General features: G+C 38.4%; 1 protein-coding gene across 3 annotated transcripts in view; it reads right to left on the reverse strand.

Moving 5' to 3' along the window:
• Positions 1 to 4,822: 4,822 nt before the first annotated feature.
• Positions 4,823 to 23,381, reverse strand: part of LOC142100695 (actin-binding protein WASF3-like) — a 133,845-nt gene continuing 115,286 nt past the window's right edge. For 2 of the 3 annotated variants that reach the window (XM_075184424.1, XM_075184423.1), the window contains exons 6-9: positions 20,262 to 20,437; positions 19,573 to 19,833; positions 11,348 to 11,739; positions 4,823 to 6,581 (exon numbers count right to left, since the gene is read on the reverse strand). In XM_075184424.1, the coding sequence (XP_075040525.1) occupies positions 6,424 to 6,581; positions 11,348 to 11,739; positions 19,573 to 19,833; positions 20,262 to 20,437 (987 nt within the window). In that variant the 3' untranslated portion in view covers positions 4,823 to 6,423. The remainder of the gene's footprint in view (positions 6,582 to 11,347; positions 11,740 to 19,572; positions 19,834 to 20,261; positions 20,438 to 23,381) is intronic. The other variant, XM_075184425.1, reaches the window with a different exon arrangement.

Here is a 23,381-nt window from a genome sequence, read left to right on the forward strand (position 1 = left end):
TTTAACAGGTATCTTCATCATCATCATCATTTATTTATATAGCGCCACTAATTCAGCAGCGCTGTACAGAGAACTCATTCACATCAGTCCTTGCCTCATTGGAGCTTACAGTATAAATTCCCTAACATACACACACACACACACACACACACACACACACACACACACACACACACACACACACACACACACACAGACAGAGAGGGAGACAGACAGGCAGTATCTTGAATTATATTTTCCAAACAGTTAGCAAATATGATTCAGGGGGAGATCAAGCTACAAGCGCACGGGAGCTGCAATCATCACGTTCGTGGCGAATTATGTGGTTGCGGCATCTGATCCTGGAGTAATGACTGCTCTCCTGAATATTTGGGATAACTACCCAAAATTCAGGAGTCTCTCGGACATTCTGGTAGAGTAGGCAAGTATGCTTTGAATGTGTTTCACTCAGTACGTATGAGACAGGTAACAGAAATCTGTACTTTGAAATGATCATGGCATTTTGCCAAAACTCAGTATTTCACGAAATTCAGTTATTCAGAGTTAGTGAATTACTTTGCTAATGTTCTGAGCAAAAAATGGATTTTACAAAAAAAAGTCTTTTAAAATGTCACTGCTAATAAAAAATGACGTGGATAATTCCAAAATAAATGTAATTCATATATATCATAAATTACTTTTTATTCCCTTCAGATGTTGTTTTAAATTACTTTTTCAATCAGCAATCAAATAAATATATCTTTTGACCCAAGATCAAAAATCATTCCAAGAATCAAACTGCAGATGTTTGCTCATTTCTAAATGTCACATAATTATGGTACAGACCATCAATCAATAAAATTTTTATTAACCAAGATACACGCACACCTTCTTAATATCTTTATTGTCATTAATGAACACATGCATCAAGTCTCATTGCCTCTGTGTTATTAAAACAAATACATCAATCTCTTTAAATAATATAATAACAAGCAGCAATTCAAGGTGGTCCTATGGACAATAATACAGCAATAAAGCTTTTACTGATACCTTACGTGTCCTGGGCAAGTGTGCGCATACACAAGTCCACTACACAGAGCATTTACTTACAGTTAACAGCTGTGTACAGTAAGATATAAATACAGGCAGCAACATATATACCAAGATCACAGGTTTAAAGAGCCACCAGACAGTGAATATATTAACCCCTTCACTGGTGGAGTTGACTCCCACTTTGGCTTTTATCCACTTGCTGTTTTGAGGTAACTCTTTCAGGAATGGTAAACCTTCTATACTCCAGCTGTTGCAGAACATCCTCTCCCATGATGCTTTGTCAACTAGTAGCTCAATGAGCATCCTGGGAAATGTAGTTCAACAAGAGCTGAAGTGGTGAAGGTGACCCTTCTATATACTCTGTTCACATGTTTATGATTTTATAAGGTGGGTGACTGTACTGGTACAGAGCCTGATTGTATTAAGCTCATTTAGCATACAATTGGACTATTTTGTGATTATCCAATTTAATCCCTCATATTGTACCAAGAAATGCAGGATTACAGGATTTTATGAAACTATAAACACAAAACTTTTCTAACCCAAATTCGCTTGCTGTAAAAAAAGAAGTTGCACTGCACTGTGGTAGCTTAATATTTGAACACATTATTGGTTCAGAATATTAGGAAAAATTAGGCACTTGCCCGTCGGACACAGAATGTCATTGATGCTTGAGTCTATCTAGAGTGCTACTAAAGCCACAGATGTACCTCAACGATTGAGTCAATAGCTAGACATACATCTATATATATATATATATATATATATATATATATATATAATAAATATATAGTGGTGGAAGTGGAAATTTAGAAAGAAGTGATAGTATGAAAGATGCTTGTAAATGGAATTTGAGAGTTTTATAATGAAGGTAGCAGGAGAAGTGGCAATATGACATACCACTGTATACCATCCCACTCCAACCACTGTGAATTATTTCTATACGATCAGCCACAACTTTAAAACCACTGACAACATCTCATTACAATGGCACCTGTCAAGGGGTGGGATATATAAGGCAGCTAGTGAACAGTCAGTTCTTGTCGTGTTGGAAGCAGGAAAAATGGGCAAGAGTAAGGATCAGAGTGACTTTGACAAGGGTGAAATTGTGATGGCTAGACTGGGTCAGAGCATCTCCAAAACGGCAGTGTGGAGTGTTCCTGGTATGTAGTTGTTTGTGTCTATCAAAAGTGGTCCAAAGAAGGACAACCAGTGAATCGGTGACAGGGTCATGAACGCCCAAGGGTCATTGATGCATGCGGGGAGTAAGGGCTAGCCTGTCTGGTTCAATCCCACAGAGGAGCTACTATAGCACAAATTGCTGAAAAAGTTAATGCTGGCTATAATAGAAAAGTGTCAAAGCACATAGTGCATCGCAGCTTGCTGTGTATGGGGTATGTAGGCACAGACAGGTCAGAGTGTCCATGCTGACCCCTGTCCACTGCCGAAATCACCTACAATGGGCACGTGAGCACTAGAAATAAACCACGGAGCAATGGAAGAAAGTGGCCTGGTCTGATGAATCACGTTGTCTTTTACATCATGTGGACGGCCGGGTGTTGTGCGTCATTTACATGGGGAAGAGATGGCACCAGGATGCACTATGGGAAGAAGGCAAGCTGGCGGAGGCAGTGTGATGCTCATGGCAATGTTCTGCTGGGAAACCTTTGGGTCCTGGCATTCCTGTGGATGTTACTTTGACACGTACCAGCTACTTAAAAATTGTGGCAGACCAAGTACATTTGTTCATGGCAACTGCATTCCCTGATGGTAGTGGCTTCTATCAGGAGGATAATGCGTCCTGCCACACTGTAAAAAGTTATCATAAATGGTTTTAGGAACATGACAAAGTGTTCAAGGTGTTGACTTGGCCTCCAAATTCCTTAGATCTCAATCTGATCGATCATATGTGGGATGTGCTGGTAAAACAAGTCATTGCCATGGAGGTCCCACCTTGCAACGTACAAGACTTTAAGGATCTGCTGCTAATGTCTTGGTGCCAGATACTATAGGACACCTTCAGAGGTGTTATGGAGTCCATGCCTTGACTGGTCAGAGCTGTTTTAACTGCACAAGGGGGACCTACACTATAGTAGGCAGGTGGTGTTAATGTTGAGGCTGATTGATGTATGTATGTAAATATATATATATATATATATATATATATATATATATATATATATAAATAAAATTATTGTGCCCATCCATCCAACATGCAAATGCCTTGCCTGGAGCTGAGTAAGAGATACATCTGACTGTGTTCAAAAGTGTAGCGGGCATACTCTGCCTCTCTTGCTAATTTGGTATAAAACATTTTATATTATATTCCATGAATCTTTGCCATTGCATTACAATTCCAGACACTAGCCAATATACTTTCAAAATATTATTTTCACAAAATACATATATTATATATATATCTGTATTGTGCACTTCAGAGTCAAAATGACAGGAAATGTACATTTTATTACCTAAAAGTGCAACAGTGTTGTGCAATATAGTGTAAGAGACATAAAGTTTTGGAATAACTCTGTAGTTGTGGTAAAACATGCCTACTGGATACATGACTCAGAAGACAAGCTGTGTTTTAGCCTAAAACTAGGTCTATTCAAAGCTCACTGCAGAATTATTATACAAAGTTCACAGCAAAATTCTGATACTTTCAAATAATGTATGACTTTCATTATAATTAAATGTAACAGAGTCATATGTATTTTTCACATCTTATATACAGTTCGTACCATTTATTATCCAGCCACAAGATGGCGATATTTTATCTAGGCATTCATCTTCCTAACCGAGGTATTAAACGATCCCTCACAATTTGAATTGAGGCAAGACAGAAAAAAGATAGCTCTTCTCTAGTCGATTAAGGAGTGCATGTACGTGAGAGACACAGTTGCTGCAGAGTCTCAGTGGAAACAGAATATGCATTTCCTATTATGCTTTTTGGCATGTTTAGATCTCCTAAGAAATGCATGCACCTCTAATCAGAGGTTGTAAATGTTAAAGCATTAATTAGAGACGCCTGCTAGACATAGGATGGGTTTCAATACAGGTATAAAAGAGTAGACTAGATGTGCTGTATTGTTTTTGAGTACTTGCTCAACTTTAAGATAGACTGTAGTCTATTACATTCATGTGTGGTAATCTGTGGCTCACCAGCTGGTCTTAAATCCCACAGCCCAGTGGACTCCTTGGCTATTATATCTCCACTTTCACAGAACTTGACAGATTGGGAGAATTTCATAGGAACAGTAGTTCAAAAACAGCTGAAGAATCCAACAATTTAAACATAATGTACATATCTACCTATGTACATATATAAATATATTAACATCTACCCAAAAGAAATGCTCCCGCAACAGTTAAAAAATGATAATCTCTGCTCATCTGATGAGACACATATTCATCTTCTGAATTTATGGAATGAGAGTTCAATGTGAATGAGGAAAATAAAAATAACTAGCACAGCGCTTGCTATTTAAAGTTTCACTGTATGATTCGTCAACAAGATGCAAAATGGGAATCAGGCAAAAGCTTTGATGCTGCAGCTCATATATCGTTTCCTAGGAGACTAGATGAACTCAACTGTTTGAGGGAGAGGGAGAGGAGTTAGCCCCTGCAGATTCTGGAGTGGGTGATACAGAAACATCTGAATTGTCTGATTACTAAAAGAGACTGTTCTTATACTGCATACAGGGTTCACTCTCCCTGTCTGGGCTGGGGATCAGGGGGCATCCCTGGGCAGGTCCCATAGTGGGCTACCTTGGTCCACTAAGGGACCGACCCTAATAGGCTGCTGAGTCGAGTCTTGCCCCGCTGGGCTAAAATTTATCAGCCCTCCCGTCTATATGTGTGGCTGAAGCTCAAGGAGATACAGTATTTCTTTAACCACATAATGAACTCTGTAATTTGCCACTGTTATTCTTATTGAGCAAATTTGAGAATTTCTAATTCACTGGAACAGAAAATAAACACATTAATGGAGGCAACCACTGTATGCAGTGAAGTCATACAGACATTAAATTCAAGTCAACATTTAAAGAAAGAGCAAGCAGTGTGCTGCTTTCAATGGAAAATGGGACCCAAAGTGTGGGTTGTGTGAGAGGTATTCTGGAAAAAGCACAAGGAGAAAAGAAGGCAAATAGGAATTTGTAACATCTGGTGTTGTGGTCCTACTGTCAGTACCGGCTGAAAAGTACAGAGGTGGTGGTTTGCTGGGAGGACCAATCAGAAGTCACTGTCAAAGTATTCCAGCTTCTGATTGGCCTAACTGCTCACACCCACCTCTGCCCCCATTTTAATGTGGTGAACAAAATAGATTTGTAGGTGAAAAATTTGAACTGAACCATAGCAGCTAATCCACAATTAGTTTTGAGCTCTCTACTGTAATTTAACCAATAAAAGTAAGTGTCTGCTTTACTTTTATGCTTTAGTACAAATATTGCACCAAATGACAAAATGAGATGTTAATAGATGAGCCCTGGAGAGTTTCCAGAGAAGAGGTGCAGCTCTAGACAAGCCTGCGGATTATAAGAGAGGAATTAAGTAACAATTCCTATATAAGTGTAGTGTGCATTTGGGTAAATACTTACATCTATATGGTGGGATAGGACTGTGGAGTTTGGGACAGCAATATAAAGGTTATCCTGAAACCAAAGAGCCAGAACGGAGCCACAGAGGATATGTAGTAGGAAACTGGTAGTAGCATTCTTAATTTCCAAAGAAGGGGCAAAATGAGAGAGTGAACCAAGATTTTGGTGTTATTTTGGGTAAGCAAGAACTTGTTTTAGAGGTGTGAATCTTGTGAAAATGGCAACATTTGGTCAGTGATTCGATATTAGTATTAGAAAAGATATCAGAGTAAAAAATAAATAGCCATACTATATACTGTATTGTTTTTCTTGTCATAGACTCTACATATATATTAAGTTGTCTGAACCCCTGTCAAATGCTACATTTATGGCACATGTGCTTTTAATGCACATAACATGTCTCTGTTGTTCATCTCATATTTACCAGCTTATTCTTATACCACATGCAGATACAGGAAAGAAAGGAACAAAATAAAATGTGCAGCTGAATTATCCTTAGTCTGACTGCAATATGTATGTTTGTGTATATTACAATTCATTACTATGGCTCACTAGTAAAAGAACACATTGCTTGACCATATTCATACAGAAGATGATAAATTGACTCAGCTAGATAAGTGGAGATTTCCAGCCATACAAATATACACAAACATGAATAGACAGAGCTAAGTGATACTGGTAGCTGCACCAACGAGTTACAGCAAGTCATAATGTATGCATTGCAAAGGTCTAGTGAGAATCGGCACTAACAGTACAATGAGGAATAAGCTCAGTACATGGAGATTATAATTCTTTAATCAGACCACTCATTCTCATCCAGTTCCGAGTCATCGTCCGACTCACTGTATTCCACAGCGATTCTGCGTGACAAGATTGTGGCGACATCATTCCCGACTGGCTCCTTCTTTGCTTCCTGTTCTCTCTGCTCTTGAACTTTCCGAAGCTGAATACCTGTATAGCAACAATATGTATCAGAATTGTTCATTTGTTAGATGCAGCATTTCCACATAAATATGTAATCTGTTACTGTTGACGGTTTCTGCAAAAGGCTGTAAGAGCATCTCTCGCCTGCACACAGAGAGGAAGCCATTTTGTAGACGGATCTAATACTCAGGAAAATGCAGTCTGCACGTTTAAAACTCAGTATGACTGAGTGAACTCAAAGGTTCTTGGTGAATTGATAGAGTACACAAAGTGCCTCAATAATATAACTGGCTGATACTGAATTGCCAGTTACCATTCTCATGTACATAGGTTTAGTCTACAACATGGCTGCTACCTCTGTGCAGACGAAATGTGTGAATTTTAAGATGAAAATACATGTGGGTGTAAATTTTAAGTAGGGTTATCTTCACTGTATGTCTTATACATTGAACACAATGATAACATTTATTTTGGTACCTGCTTATTTTAAGTTATGACTGTGAATGGAAACGTATATTACTTGCTCTAACTATCACCTATAATAAGTAATTTATGAAGAGCAAAATGTCAGTTACACAGCAAAAGGAGCTTTAGACCTGCTAAGCACCTGGATTTTCATAAATTTGTCTATATTTCTGCCAAGGCGCATGAAATTATGGAGAAAGATGGTGGTGTTTACAGAGGAGTAGGAGTTTGATCAGGCAGAGGGAAGGAGTTTGGGCATAGTAAAAACATACTTACCGACTTCTTGAAGTCAGCATCCGGGAGCTGCCAGGAGGAGGCGGTTATGCGGGGGGCAGGGCTCAGCAAATTGCGTCATTTTGGTCCCGCCACTGTGACTTAATAACTCAAACGTATCATATTAAAGAGAGCGGCAGGGGTCAAATGCCGAGATTCCCAGAGAATTGCACCATTTTGGATCTAATTCTGCCCACTTCACTAGGAAGTAGGCAGATGCAGGAGACTGCCATACTCTCCCGGGAGTCCGGGAGACCTATCCGGAATCCGGGAGTCTCCTGGACATTCCGGGAGAGTTGGCAAGTATGAGTAAAAATGTTACATGAAAAGTAGATTGGACACACCTCATTTTGCAGAACAGTGTAGAAACAAAATTTCTTTTTGTGGAGCAATATTATTGGAATGATATATAGGTCATATTTTAGGGTAAATTCCTTGCAATGTGGAGGGCGCTTACATGCTGAAAAACAGATTTGAATTTTGCACCAGCACAGAGCTGATGGTCTTTAAGAATCATCTTATATTTGTAATGGGTCATATTCCACTTCTAGGGGGGTATTCAATTGTTCCTCCAGGCGCCGCCGGAACGAGCGCGTTAAAACTATTACCGTTTATACGGTAATTACTCGCTCAATTTCAGCTCGCAGCTACCTGAGCAGCGAGCTGAAATTGAGCGAGTAAATTACCGTATGAACGGTAATTCCGCGCAATATTACCGTATAAACGGTAATAGTTTTTAACGCGCTCGTTCCGGCGGCGCCCGGAGGAACAATTGAATACCCCCCAAGAGTGCAATCTAGCCACACTCTGTAACAAGCAATGTAATAAAGAGCTATGACACAACCACATACATATGTAGGGTGTCTACCCTCAGTTTGTGATCAGCATTATGTAGCCAGTTGTGTAACTAATTTTGCTCAGCATATACTTTTAAAAATTCAAAAGTGTCACCTACACTATAGGAGAAAGATAAACACTACTGTATTGTAGACTCACATATATTTACTATAGAAGAGGTGTTACTTGAACACACACAATTAAAAGTAACTAAACAAAGGAGCCCAGTTTGTATACATCCAAGGGTTTCAAAAGAACTATGAGTAGTGCTTGCAGCGCCATTAATAAAGCTTTTTAACCAATTTCCAGTTGATGGCAAATGTAATTCCACTACACAAAAAGGACAGTAGGGAAGAATATGATAACTATAGACATGTGCGTCTCACATTAATATTAATAGTAGGGAGATTAATGGAATCTATTTTTAAAAAGAAGAACTGTTGTCTACTGAGGTTCAAGCAAATAACAAAATCCATGACAGCTTGGTTTTGCTGCTGGGAGATCACGTGAAACCAATCTGGTAGATTTTTTTGACTTGAGAACTAAAGTGATAGATCCGGGTGGATCAGTAGGTATAGCTTATTTTGATTTGAGAAAGGCATAGCATACCGTATAAATTAGTTTGACATTTGAAAATTCTTGGAACTGACATATAAAGAAATGGATAAAGGTTTGGCTGAAGGACATAGATTGTTGTAATGAATTCGCTAGTGAGATTAGTGATGAGCTACAAGGAATGGATTTTTTTTTGCAGATGATAAAAAGATTTCTAAAAGGCTTGATAACCTAGATGTCTAATGTATAGTGGTTTAGAGAAGGAACTGATTAAAGTGTGGAAGCAAAATGTAAAATGAATGAACATCTAACAGCAGAATACAGAAAGGATAGTTATGTAATACAGCAGCAACAGAGAAAAGGGACGTTTGTTTTAGCCAGTAAAATACTTGGTTCTGTAAAAGGAGGTATTAGCAGCAGGTACAGCGAGGTTATATTGCCACTATATAGGTCCATGGTGAGACCTCGCCCTGAGTACTGTGTACGGTTCTGGAGGCCATTGATCCAAAAAAGACATTAATAAAACAGAAAAAAAGAGGACTACTAAATGGTACATAGCTGCATAACAAGACTGGTCAGGAAAGACTGCAAGAGATAAACATGTACAGCTTAGAGGAGAGAATGGAGAGAAGTGATATGATAGAAGCAGTCAGGTATATTACTAGGGCTCAGGAAGGGAGTATTTTAAAAAAACAAACATATTAGGATTTATAGAACAATCAGAGATATTATCAAATTGGAGCAGGGTGTGTAACATAAGAACTTATTTTACATAAAAGGTGTTAGATCCATGGACTAGTGTCCCAAAAGTTATGGTGGGTACTTATACAGTGAAAGAATTTAGGATATATATGGGACAAAAATATGGCTGCTATTAGACTTAGGTCTAAAATATTTAAAGAAACACACACATATGAAAAAGGCAAGACTGATAAAATTTGATGGTAGAAAAGAACTATAGGTCCATGTTTCTATTTGTATATATTTAAAATAAATTGCCACAAGTGATGATCACAGCCCCAATATCCCCTCTGTCTCGTAATTTAATGTTTCTAAACTGAGCAGAATTATTCTAAAGTGGTAGGAAGTTTGAACTTTAATGTGACATTTATATTTCTGCACAGTGTGCCTTTGGAGATAGTTCTGCCTCTCTACAGACCTATACACACTTCTAGGTTACGGTGACACCTCCAGAGAGTGAAGAGTAGGCATGCACCTTGATGTGTGCTGGGCAGACAATCCAGGCATACTGGGGCAAAAACAAGGGACTTTGCTGTGCACTTCAGGTGTTCTTCATAAATGACTTCCATAAACAGCATATAATGGTAGAAGCTGCCTGGACACTGAAAAGTAGACTGATGTAAATGTCTTGGTGTCAGGTGTTACTAGACATAACTATAGCAGTGCTTGGTCTGTACTAACAAATGTGTTCTCTAGTATGTTGCCACAGGGGGTAGAGTAAACCACTGAAATATACAAAAGGACCACTGAAGTGCAGAATGATAGCTTTTCCCTCACTTTGTATTCATACATAAAAGAGCAACATGCATTTTCTAAGATAGAACTGTCATACACTAATCCAGCATTCAATATGAACAATATGTGCACTTCTTTATTAGCCTTAGTAATGATCCCTATTCTAAATAATATTGAAGTTGCATTCACTATAAAGCTGAATGCAGGTAAAGCTGAATGGTAATGGGCACATCTCAAGCCCTAATTATATACAGCCTAAGGAATAGTAGAAATACAGTAGACAGAATGTACAGCAGAAGACTTTACCCCTTAATCAGTTGTTAGAGAGTTTCATATGTATACTATTCAAAGGCCAAAATTATTATAATCATCATGCGAGGTTGCTCGTATGCCAATCAAAGACGAAGGTTCAGGCTGCTGCAATCTGAATAGATTTTCTGCCACAAATCTCAATTTCTTTGAGCATGCAAAAGTCCCAATGTCCAGACAGCAGATGGATTACAGCAGAGAAAACCAGTTTGTTTAAGAATATGTAACTGTGTTTATAGTTAACAATACTAATAAAGCTTCATGGATCAGACAGATTAACAGATATATATATATATATATATATATATATATATATATATATATATATATATATATATATTATACACACAAAGTCTGTGCACATTGGAATTCATATTTTCATTCTGTTATTGACAGAAGAACAGAGTGGGGACAGAATATCACATAGGGATCACTCATCATTGTTGAGAGATGCTGGTGCAGAGTACATGCTGTCTATCCAAGGTGTATGATGGAACAGGGACATGTATACGCACACTGACACTATATGCACACTGTATGAAATGCCTTAGCATCTGTTCATAGAGATTCCATACCATTCAGTTTTGCTGTGCAAAATGAAATGAAGGGCAGATTGCATTAATTAACACCTTTACACCCTATTCCTAAAAAGCTACTATGCTTGAATTGTTGTGTACAAGTAAAAATTGCACAAAAAAAGTCCATGCAAAAAGTTAGAAATACCAAAACAACCATCAATTTGAAGTATTTCCAGAATTAAATATAACCTTGTTAACCTTTTTTCTGATTATCTTTGTCACATAGGTCTTCTCTGCTGTTCTATAATGAAGCCTAAATATAAAAAGTAAATTCCTAATAAAAGTGAAGATTTCACTAACCTCTACGTATTGCAGCTAGGAGATCACTCCTGGCATCGCTCATAGGGATGAGTGGAATCTGAGATTTCCTCGGTTCCACAGTGACAGTGGGAGGGGAAGCTGTGTGTGCAGGTGACGCTGAAAAGATTGGAAGGCCTGGTGGAGGTGGTGGCGGAGCTACTGGTGGTCCTGAAGGACCAGTTAGAGGAGGAGAACCAGAATATGGACAGGGTGGTGCTGGAGGAGGGGCAGGGGTATATGAAGATAGGGACATAGAGGCAGCTGCATTGGGAGCAGCAGGATTGGGAGCTGAAATTGGGCTATCAAAGGCTGTTTGTGCAGAGGGAATTACAGGAGGTGGTGGTGGAGGAGCAGGAGGCACAAAATATTCGGTCATTGGCACCTGTTGACCACTGCAAGAAGAAACAAAATGAGTTTAAGTAAAAATCAATCTCTGTGATACAATACTTCATCCCAATCTGATTTACAACTAACATATTCATATTGCCTTTTTTACAGAGAGTGTCTAGTAATAGTTGTGAAACAGTCCAGCTGTCTAGACAAAGTCTACTGTTATTTTGGAAATAAAGTAATGTTTACATAGTGGCATGTGCATTTTATATGACCTAACAAGAACCAAGTGCACCACTGCATCTGCTGCTTGTGGAAAAGCATTAAATACCTCCCTGCGCTATAGTTCGATGTGCGTCCACTCCACAGACTGACTCATGTTTGCACTCAGTTGGCTTCTTCCTACAGCTCCTCTCTACTCTGGAACAAACAATGACAGGTCCTCTTAACTATCAAAGAAAACCATCATTGACCATTATCATTTATTTCATTGGAGGATTAAACGCACAGTTCATACTCAGATTATTTTTATTGTTATTGTGATGGTCCTTCTCTTTAATATGATGTTTACATAACTTTATAATCTGTTGCCTTTAATGCAGATACAGTTGTAAATGAAAATGTATAAGGAAAGACACTACCAGTTAAGACATAAACTAATAAGGAGAAACTGAGTAAACTACTTGCCAGTAAATCAATTGAAAAGATCAATTATGTTTATTTTTAGAAAACATAAAAATTGTACAAAATGAATTGTGTGCTGTTTGTTTTTATGTTTAATAATAGACTTAAGGAAGTTAAAATAACCTTGTATTCTTCCCCTTTGTGCAGTCCAGGTTGTCAGGTGTAATACAACCCTCTAATACTCTAGTCACTGACCACAATATGCATTAGCTGATCGCAGGATGAGCTCAGTGACACAAGTCACCTGCTCTGCTTCCTGCAATCAGTGTATTGTGACCATGAGGCCAAGTAGTGCTAGTAAAGTACAGCCAGGAGAGGGATAGTAATGTATCTCCATTACCTGCATCTACTCCACTCATACATTCAGTCATACGTGTCACCCCGCTTCTTCATGTTATCAGTTATTGCCTGTGACAGCAGTTTCAGGTAGGGAGCAAGATCCATGTCTGCTTTCCGTAGGATGGTGCCACCTGAGACCAGGTTGTCACCTCAACTCATGGATGGAGCAGCCCTGGTTTTATGTGGTAAACATATCCACAGCAAAACAATAGAGAGTTAAGTTATCCCTAGTCAGGAATCAGTTTATATACGCTAGGTACCATGTCTTGAATCAATATGATGGACTTAATGGACCAAGAAACATCAAGTGATACCAGGCTCTTATATATACACAGTGGATCAAGAAACAATCCCAAAACAACAAAACAAAGGAAAACATTGAAGCTGAAATACCACCTAGTAAAAGATGATAGTGCAGGGGACTCTCCCCATTCCACAGACAGAGCCCTGGGGGCTGCTGAAGAAGCTGGTTTACCCTGGGCTTTGCCTGTTCTGTAAAACAGAACTGTAAAATAAATTAAATTAACCACCTTTAAATAGTGTCAGATGGGGTGCGGCTTGTGAGTCTTCCTCCCACTCACCCCTCTGGTTTTCAGCCAGAACCTTAAGAGGGAAAAGGGGAAGGGGGGGTTACACTGATACTTTCAGCTGGGTTGTAGTGAAGCTTTGATTTCACAATTTATTATAACACAGTGGTTTTTGCCTAACTGTGCTGGTGCCTTGGGTTTGATCTGTTATAGGGAATTACATTGTAAGGTCTACTGGAGAAGGGACGGCTAAGAGTAAATATACATCTTAGAGCTATATAAATTAAGGATAATAAGAAAAGGAAAATAATAACAAACATTACAAGACACTGCAATATAGTTTAAAGCATAGGCACACAAACAAATATACCTTTGGTATATTTCCTATTTAGGAATGGTAAATATTGGCTGCAGTAGCCAGTGTATAAAAGAAAACATATTGCATTACTGTTCATATAGAATCGTAATTGCTTTTTTTTAATATAATCATTTAATACAGAAAGTCGCTGACAACATCTGTCGCCAAACTAAATATTATACAGAATGAGGTGGACAAAATACAAGTGTACGATAGTGTTCCCTGGCAGTGGATAGTTGAATAACATTGATGGTTCTAAAGGTGTCACTAAAGTCATCTAAATGGCTGTATAGCAAGTATTTGGAAGCTATTTGTGGTGTTTAACACTTGCTGATGTAGATTTAGGTGGCTATTTATTAAACTTACACTTATTGTGGTGATAAGAAGCACTAAAAATTACTTATCATGATTTAACATTATTTTAACTCCACGGCAACTGAGTGATACTGCTGCAAATCAAATGATCCCCACCTATAAGAGTTACTTATCACTCTGTAGCCCTCATTGTGTCAACTCAGAAAATAAATGGAAAAAAAAATACATTTCAAATAGACCTATGCTGATTTTTTAACTTAATCATTTTTTTTTCAGGCTTTTCTTTCTTGAGAGCCATCCTGATATACTTGATAAATAGAATCCTTTGTGGAAAAGCATGAGGAAGTCTTGACTGGTGAGAGCCAGCAATACTTGATACTGGCGGGGTTATTACTGTTATCACCTAAGATAACCCCCTTCATGTCTAGAGTGCAGCACAAATAGCGTATGACGGGTGAAACATGACTTTCTCTGGCAATAGGACTTTTTGCCCTTGATAAATTGGCTCCTTAGTTAGAAAGCTGTTATGAACTCTCCAAGGTGCTGAATACTATTTTCCAGGTGACTGTACCAATGTATTTTCACTTGTACTGCAGAATATGGAGTCTGGTGAGCACAGGAAAACAATGTGTCCCATACGTAATAGAAGCTAGCCGTTTTAAATATCTTTAAACACTTTCTTGAAAACTCTTGTGCCTTTAAAAAGTCAATGTTTGCAATCACATTTCTAAGTTATTATTTCCATCAGAAGTTGTACTTGTGTTTGCTGTATGGTTTTAACTACCTTTTATGTTTTTTCTTCAATATCACAGACACTGCTTAGTGTTATATGTCTACCATATAAAAATGCCTTTGAAATATAAACCCATGTTCTGCTTCCCCAATGCCTATGCTGAGCCACTATATACTTCTATAGAGAACACTGGTGATAGCAGACTGGAGAGAAAATGTTCACATTATTCATGAATATCTTTGAAAAGAAAACAACTGAAAATTAATCTGTTATTACAGCAGCAGATTTTTCTCTACAATGTAACAAATGAAATCAATAAGGTCAACAATAACCCTGCAGAATAAAAGAAAGCAATCGGTTTCATAATTATGTACTACAGTGTTACAAGTAGATGTCAAATATATACAAATTAGCTGCACACTTAAAAAGTCAAAATAAATATAACAATAGCACTTATTTATAAAAGATTATAGTAAATGAGCTAATATTTTTACGTTTATGTCCTATTAACAGTTATATTATTTATTTATTTATTTAACATCATCTTTAAGTACACTTGCACATAAAATTATGTTACAAACACAATATTACAATATTATGTTTGTTTTATAAATATAATACTACTTATGAAATGTGTTCTAGTTGTTGCCTGTTTGGCTGTTCATCCAGCTCTAAACAGTGTCTAAATTATGCAAAACTTTTACACTTTTCCTACTTTTCCTTCTCCCCACAAAACCCAAACGAAGTCAAAGCAGCACATATACTTTATCTGATTAAGAAACCTCCAATATAACTTAAGTTAGTTGCTGGTTTTAACAGCAAAATAAAATTCACTCCATGGACCAAATGTAAGCCATTAATTCAATGAAAAAAGGTCAACTAAAGTCAACTAAACTGCTGATGCTAAGTACCTAATTCAGCTAACCTACTGCAGCTTCCTGGTGCAAACATATATTAAAAATAAAAAGTGCTGCCCTATTGCTTTTCTTGCCTTATTCTGTACCAAAGATGGCCTGCACAGTGCTATCCATCTCCCTCCTGCAGTTCTCAAAGATGACTCAGCACTATCCAGCCTAGGCTGATATTGCATTGGAGTAGCCAATCCCATAAACCACTTATGCTGTTTAGCATGGGTTGCAACCCTCTGGTAGTGGGAGTAAAAAAAATGCTATTTAAACCCCCCTGAGATGTCAGTGGTCTGAGTAATAAATAGCTGGAACCCTAGAAGTTTACCCCCAATTAGGAACCATGTGTAACTGGCAAGGAGTCAACAACTCCTCACCATTTTACCGATAAAAATGAAAGTATATATAACTGATGTCCGCATACCTGACACTGCACTATACATGCTGCTACCCACACCAATTCCTGATACCCCACGTCTCATATTGAAACTAAACTGCCACATTCTGAATGCAGCGAACTGTCTCATCGCAGCCCACTGAAATAACGCCAGCTTGCCCTCTATGTCCACTACCATACAAAACATAGGGTCCACGTATAGAATGGAGAGCATCATGACTCATTTAATAGTCCCTCCACCTTTCAAGCAGTGTGGACTCCATGGACAAATTTCTATGAAGCTGACCCTGTCCTGTCCACTGTTTGACCTCATATTACTGCTCCTTCACCTCCTACCTTAAGCCCTTAGTGATCCCCCCTCCTCTTCTTAACTTCCCTTGGCCTATCCCCCTCTTCCCCACCACACCTGATTTTTCCTATTCACATGTGATAGTCCCCTCCCCATGGAGTTTTTTTTTTTAGATCTGTTTCCTTTTTTTATTGAACGTCTCCTCCTCTTCTTCCCTCACTATGTGTCTCCCCATAACCCGGCACTGGGATATACTCTGTTTTTGCTCCTATTTGTGACATATTGTTTTGATCTATTTACCTGTAATCGTGTGTTTATGGTTACTTTGTATGTTATCCCTTTGCCTATAAAACTCAATAAAACAGTTATGTTCACCTCCTAATCATGAGCTGACATATAATGTAGTCCACGAACAGTTTTTACTTTAACCTACCTGCTGTCCTGTTTAATTAACATGTGATACTAATTCACCTTACTCCAAAATAAAGTTTAGAAGCAAAATATAAAAGTCCCCCAAAAATACATTACTTCCTCCTCCAAATTCACTTGCCTCAGTTTTTGAGGTTTCTTAAAACCATAAATGACCCAACCTGTTTAGTATGAGCTAGAAGCCTCTAGTAGAAAGGTGGGAGTAAAAAAATATTTTAGTCCCCTCTGGTATGATCTTAGAAGACTTCCACCTACAATGTCCATTTATACCACCCAATTTCACATCATGTGATGCTAGTGATTCAGCATAGTCCAAAACAATATAAATAAAAACTAGTATTAAAAAAATAAATAAAAAAAGACATTACCAATCCAGTCTCTTGCCCAACTCTCTGTATCTAGTTGTAATTTGGTACATTTCTGTTTATTTAAGGGCTGTGAGTTCTATTGGGAAAAAAACACTGATGTGAATGAGTTCTCTGTACAGCGCTGCGTAATTAGTGGCGCTATATAAATAAATGATGATGATGATGATGACTATATAAATAAAATTATTATTTTTTCATTGATTTATTTTTTATAGAAAACAAATTAAGAGCAGTTTTCCGGTGCCCTTGTCCAATATACATGGAAACCAAAACCCCAAAACCACTGCTCTGTTAACTTATTATCAAAAGTAAATTAATACCCTACTAAAGACATCCAACCCTGCTTTCACCAGCACAGTTTTGGGTTAATGTAATGTAATGTTAATGTAATTGGGGAGAGGGACCATGCTGCAAGTTTCTCCAAAAATGACAATAATAATTCAGGCTGGCAAGCACAGAGATAGTTTTGAACATTTCAAGGACACCTGTTGCCCTGGGAGATTTAAGACACTCAAAACCTTTTGTTAAGTTTTTTAATAACTTGATTTTGATGCAGTGGTTAAGCCCTTTAAGTGATCATTCTTGGTTTACCTTTATAATTAGTTTTAACCAAGCAAGTTTACATTTTATAAATTGATAAACAAGTTGAGAAAAAAAGCTTTGAAAGTAACCATAAACGTAATGGGGGTTTTCCAAGATATAGTAAATACAGCTTACAGGTCCAGTGTTACACAGCAAGATATTTTACATTGATATTAAAGCCAATTTAATCCTTTTAGCAAGGCACTCTTTGGGCTAAAGTTCTTAGTGGTTCTGGATCCTATTCTTTCAATATTTTTTGTAATTGCCTTGTAAATGGCCTAAAAAGTATGGTGTCCAAATTTACTGATGTTACTTAGCTATGTAGGGTTATTAACATAGAGCAGGATAGTAACTTACTAAAGAAAGATTTAGATAAAATCATAAACTGGGCCATGAAATTACATATGCAATTTAATTTTGATAAAAGTTATGTAACTAAGCCATGGTAATAACTATGCTACTCACACAATAAATGGAATGCAACAGGGGGAAACTGAGGTGGAAAAGGACTAGGAACGCTAGTTGTCAGAATACTAATTAGCTGCACATAGTGTCAGGCAGTGGCTGTAAAAGCAAATAAAATCTTGTCATGTACAATATTCAAGTCACTAGTTAGACCACAGCTAGAATGTGGGGTACAGGTTTAGGCACCTCACTGTAAGAAGGACGGTGGCTAAGTGGTTAGCAGTTCTGCCTCACAGCACTGGGGTCATGAGTTCAATTCCCGACCATGGCCTTATCTGCGTGGATTTTGTATGCTCTCCCAGTGTTTGTGTGGGTTTCCTCCAGGTGCTCCTGTTTCCTCCCACACTCCCCCAAAAAATATACTAGTAGGTTAATTGGCTGCTATCAAAATTGACCCTAATCTCTGCCTGTGTGTATGTGTTAGGAAATTTATACTGTAAGCTCCAATGGGGCAGGGACTGATGTGAAAGAGTTCTCTGTACAGCGCTGCAGAATTAGTGGCGCTATATAAATAAATGATGATGATGATAATGATGATAGAAGAACTTGAGAGGATTCAAAGGCCAGCATTCTTATTGATAAAGGGAATGGAAGGTTTAAATGATAAAAAGAGGTTAGAAAAACTAGGTTTTGTTTCTCTGTATAAAGGCACCTAAGATGTGAACTAATTGATATGCATAGATAGATTTGTCTAATGAACTTTTCGCATCAAGGACTATATAGAAGACAAGGGATTATCAATTGTGAATGGAAGAAAGACGACATGAGGTTATGATAACAATTTCTGTAACATAATTTAAATATTGCTTGGATGCCTTACTTATAAGGAATGCTATCTGTACCAATAGCACATTATTATGTGTTATATATTAACACATTATATGGGCCATTGTTCCGGAAACATATCTGACTGTTATTTTGGGTCCCTCTCTCGTGAGGCTAAATTCGCCTTCTTCTGGATCAGTACTATTAGGACTTTTGAAATGTTGATCTTCAGGGACCTGTATCTTTTCCAATCTTACTGACTATTTCACCATCAAAGAGCAGTTGTACTACATCGATTATCAACAGAAAATGTTGTATTTTATAAGGTAAATTTCCTATTAATGCATGTATAGTTGATGTACTTTTCCTTTTAGATGTAACTAAGTGGGATAATTGCACTTGATCCTACACTGAGTATATGATGCCACATAAGTGATGAATGGTACTTGATTATTTGTAAATATGAACGGGACATAAATGGATAGTCTACAAATAAATTATATACGGTATTATTTATTCCCTGGTTAACTCTTTCTGAATAGCTTCTAAATCTTCAACCATACAAAGTGCTTCGGAATCTGTTGGCACTATATAAATAAATGTTGATGATGATGATACAGACACAAGTTAAACCAAATACTGCAACACCACTAAAGCAAACTTGTTTGCAGTACTGAGAGAGTTAATAAAAACAAGTTTTGTCAGTTCCTTCTTAAACGTGATCAAATGTGTCACTTACCCATAATCCTTCAGGACCTGAGGCCGTGGGCCATTGAGAATGGCCTCTGGTGGTTGTGGTACATGAGCCGGCTGAACCCTGTTTAGACTGTTCTGTCGGCTACCCGGAGCAGATGAGCGGTAGCCATGCTCTTGCGCTTGACTGGCCATTAGGATGATCTCTTTGTTCTCTGCAGTCAAGTGAGGGACAGCAGCCAGGATCTGCTGAGTAGGGTGATTAGGGCTGGCAGGATATGAGTGATCAAGATCTGAAGCATATGATCTGCAGTTGTGAATGAAACAAATATCTTATTACAAATAGATTTAAAGAAGATGACACAAACTAATGATGTTCTGATATCCCACCCAGGATGAAAGGGGTTAAATAAATGTGCTAATTTCTTGTAATAAGAACAGCTCTATGAAAACTGCTATTTAATGTAGTTTAGATAACCTGACAATTACAAATATAATGACTACATTTGCACTGTACATGATAAAAAACAGTCTTTCTAAATAAATTTAGAAACAGTACATAAAATATGGTAAAACTTGTTTACACTTAAGAAACTATTTGAAATCTTCTACAAAGCTTTGATTTTAATATACAACCAACAGACAAATATCAAACTGTAATATCAACCTGTAATCTGTACTCTATTTCCCAGCCTGAAGTGATTTTAATGCTGACATATTGTGCATGGAACCTGCCTATTATCAGGGGACAGTGATCCCTCGGATGAAGTCACATGATATGGAGATGGTGAGAACCTGTTATCTGGCCTGAACTCCTTATCATACGCCATCATATTCCATTCTAGTCTCCGGTTCCGAGCTTTCCGCACCTTCTTCACCTCCCGGGTGGGATCTTCCACCTGTCTCTGCTCCTGAAAACATACATGAACACGTAAAATCAATCAGTGCTTTATTCTGTATATTATTTATTATTTATTATAAATTCTTTATAAGTATCCACTTTAATTTTAACAAACAATTAACTGGAAAGCATTTTTCAACAGTTTTTAACAGCTTGATTAAAACTAACTTGTGACATGACACTTACTATGTGCCAAACATACTTTGTTTCACACTATTCATTTGGAAAACTGCACCAGAGATCAAGTGATACCACTATAATAAGTAGAGTTGCCCAGATCACCTGCCATACAGAATAGCTCAATGTCACTGTTACACCAGCAAAAGAATAGTTTCTCCACCTAAATATCAAAACTCCTAAAATTCTTTATAAAACCGTCAGTGGGTGCGACACTCAGGCACTATATATCAGTTATACGTAGTCCATTATGCCTTCTAGTGCTGAATATGTACAGAAAAAACTCCCTTTGCATGTCTTAAGAAAACTGGCAGAAATAAAACTGTTCACCATCAAGTTTAGACAGAAAAGAAAACCCAATGACATTTCCTAGTGACACTTATTACTTTGTCTGACAATTTCTCAAAAGTAATTGCTCCTAAGTGCAGTTTGCTTTAAATAACTAGTAACAATTGCTCTCTAGAAGCAGTTGCTCCAAGAAACTTTTACTCCCTGCCAATTGGTCACCACATAGTTGGTTGTTTGCTCCTGCAAATTGTTGCCTTTCCACTGCCCTGCTGCAGTGGACCTACCCATTGGTCCACTGGTGTTCATATACTCCTTTTCCGGTAAGAATAACTAGCAGAGATTAGGGTTAAATTGTAGGAGGAGGGATGCTAGGATTAGTCTGTGAATCTTTCAAGGTATTGCACATTCTATTAATTGCTTTGTTGAACATATGTTTGTGATCAAAGGATCCACAATTGCCTGGAAACTATTACTCTCGTATATGTTTGTCTCCTGTGTCTTGAGCCATCAAAAACTACATTGCAGAATCAATTCATCAATAAGACTTCTTAAGTATTCTTACACATGGGCAACGATAGAGTAATTTGTTGTTGGTTGCCCAGCACTGCATTCACTGGGAGATGAATGAAGCATAGATAATCCACACATAAATGTTCTATTGGTCAAGTACTTACACGACTGACTTCAAAGACTTAAGAAATCAAATATCGAGGCTGCTGTATGCAGGGTCCATCTGCTTTTGAAATCAATACCATGTAGTTTTGTAGTATTGAGATCACTATTTTATGTACCGTTCATGTTGTAATCACCTAGTAAGCGCACTGGACAATGTACAGCTGACATTATAACGGAGGCCAAGAAACCTTTTGAAATCCACATAAACATGACAATGCTCCCCTGACTTTCTGATACCGCGTCACTAATGACATTTTTCATATCATGGAAGGCTTTGTTAGAACGCATATGGTTTCACTAGATTACAGCAAGAACACAGAACAGACAATGGCCCCTAGCTGAAACTGACACACTGCTTTCCCTTCACTCTGAAATATGCTCCTTGCACACAGAAAGAGAGGCTGGAGACAATGTTCCTGCTGGGACTAAATAAAAATGAGAAAACCATTGCGTGATATTTCTGGGTGACAAGACATTAACATGTCACAACATATATGCATCAGTGGAAGGCACACTAGAGTTCTGGCCACACTGAGCTATTTACTGTGTGTGGTGATATTTAATTACTATCCAACCCCAAGGTTAATGTTACTTTACTTTCAGAAATAAATGTATAAGAGGACTGTCATCTATACCATTATAGATACCTCTCAACATGTTTGTCCCCGGCAGCGAGACAGGGTCTGTGGAAATGTCACAACAGGGGCGTGGTCACATCACAATTAGGGCATGACCATACCCCGAGAGGGCTGCCTAGCGCTGTAAAGCGATAGACTGCCCATTAGATACCTCCCTTCCTCAACATACCCATCCGCGGGACAAACATGTCCCTGGGCAGGACAGAGTCCTTAATTCTGGACTGTCCCACTGAAATCTTGACAGTTGTAAGGTTTGATTATAGGATACTATGTGTTTAATTTGGAGTTAGGTGTCAATTAAGCTAAAGGTTTCAAATTTCATTTTTGTTTTGCATGTATGGAAATTACTGCCTGTTTCTGCATGTGGCCAGGGACACTGAGGGGGGGTACTGATTACCATGGGCAGGGTATGCCAGGTGCCAGGAGGCCTGGGCCCGCACTGCAGACTACCAACGTTTTTTCTTTCTTTTACTAATTAAATGTTTTTCCTGCTGGTTCTTTTTTGTGTTTCCTGGGAAGAGAGGGGAGGGGGGGGGGCTGGGGTTGTTGGGCAGGCAATCTATGTGGCCCCTGCATAGGCTGACCAGTCGCATAGTATGCGCTGTGACAGTCTATGCAGGGACCGCACAGGCTGCATACATCTCTATAAGGCAGTGGCTAGATCCCGGTCACTATGACATCAGCATGTCATGTGACTGATGCAGTCACATGACACAAAGTGCAGGCGGGCTTACTGGATATCTTCCCATTCCTGTGCACTGTGCAGTGGAGAAAAAGGTAAGAAGAAGGGGTGATGTGATGGGGAGGCGGCATGTGTGATTAAAGCTGCTGGGCAGAGGGAGACGTGTTTTTAAAGCTGCTGGGCAGAGACAGGCATGTGTGATTAAAGCTGCTGGGCAGAGACGGGCATGTGTGAGAAAAGCATGTGGGCAGAGGGGGGTATGTGTGAGTAAAGCATGTGGGCAAAGGGTGGGTATGTGTGAGTAAAGCATGTGGGCAAAGCAGGTGTATTTGTGTGTAAAGCTGCTTGGCAGATGGGATATTTGTGTGTAAAGCCTGTGGGCAGAGTGGGTATATGTGTGTAAAGCATGTGGGCAGAGTGGGTATATGTGTGTAAAGCATGTGGGCAGAGGGGGCATGTGTGTGTAAAGTTGTCTGGCAGAGGTGGTATGTGTG

The sequence above is a fragment of the Mixophyes fleayi genome, chromosome 9 (genome assembly GCF_038048845.1).
Source record: "Mixophyes fleayi isolate aMixFle1 chromosome 9, aMixFle1.hap1, whole genome shotgun sequence".
In the NCBI taxonomy this organism is placed as follows: Eukaryota; Metazoa; Chordata; class Amphibia; order Anura; family Limnodynastidae; genus Mixophyes; species Mixophyes fleayi.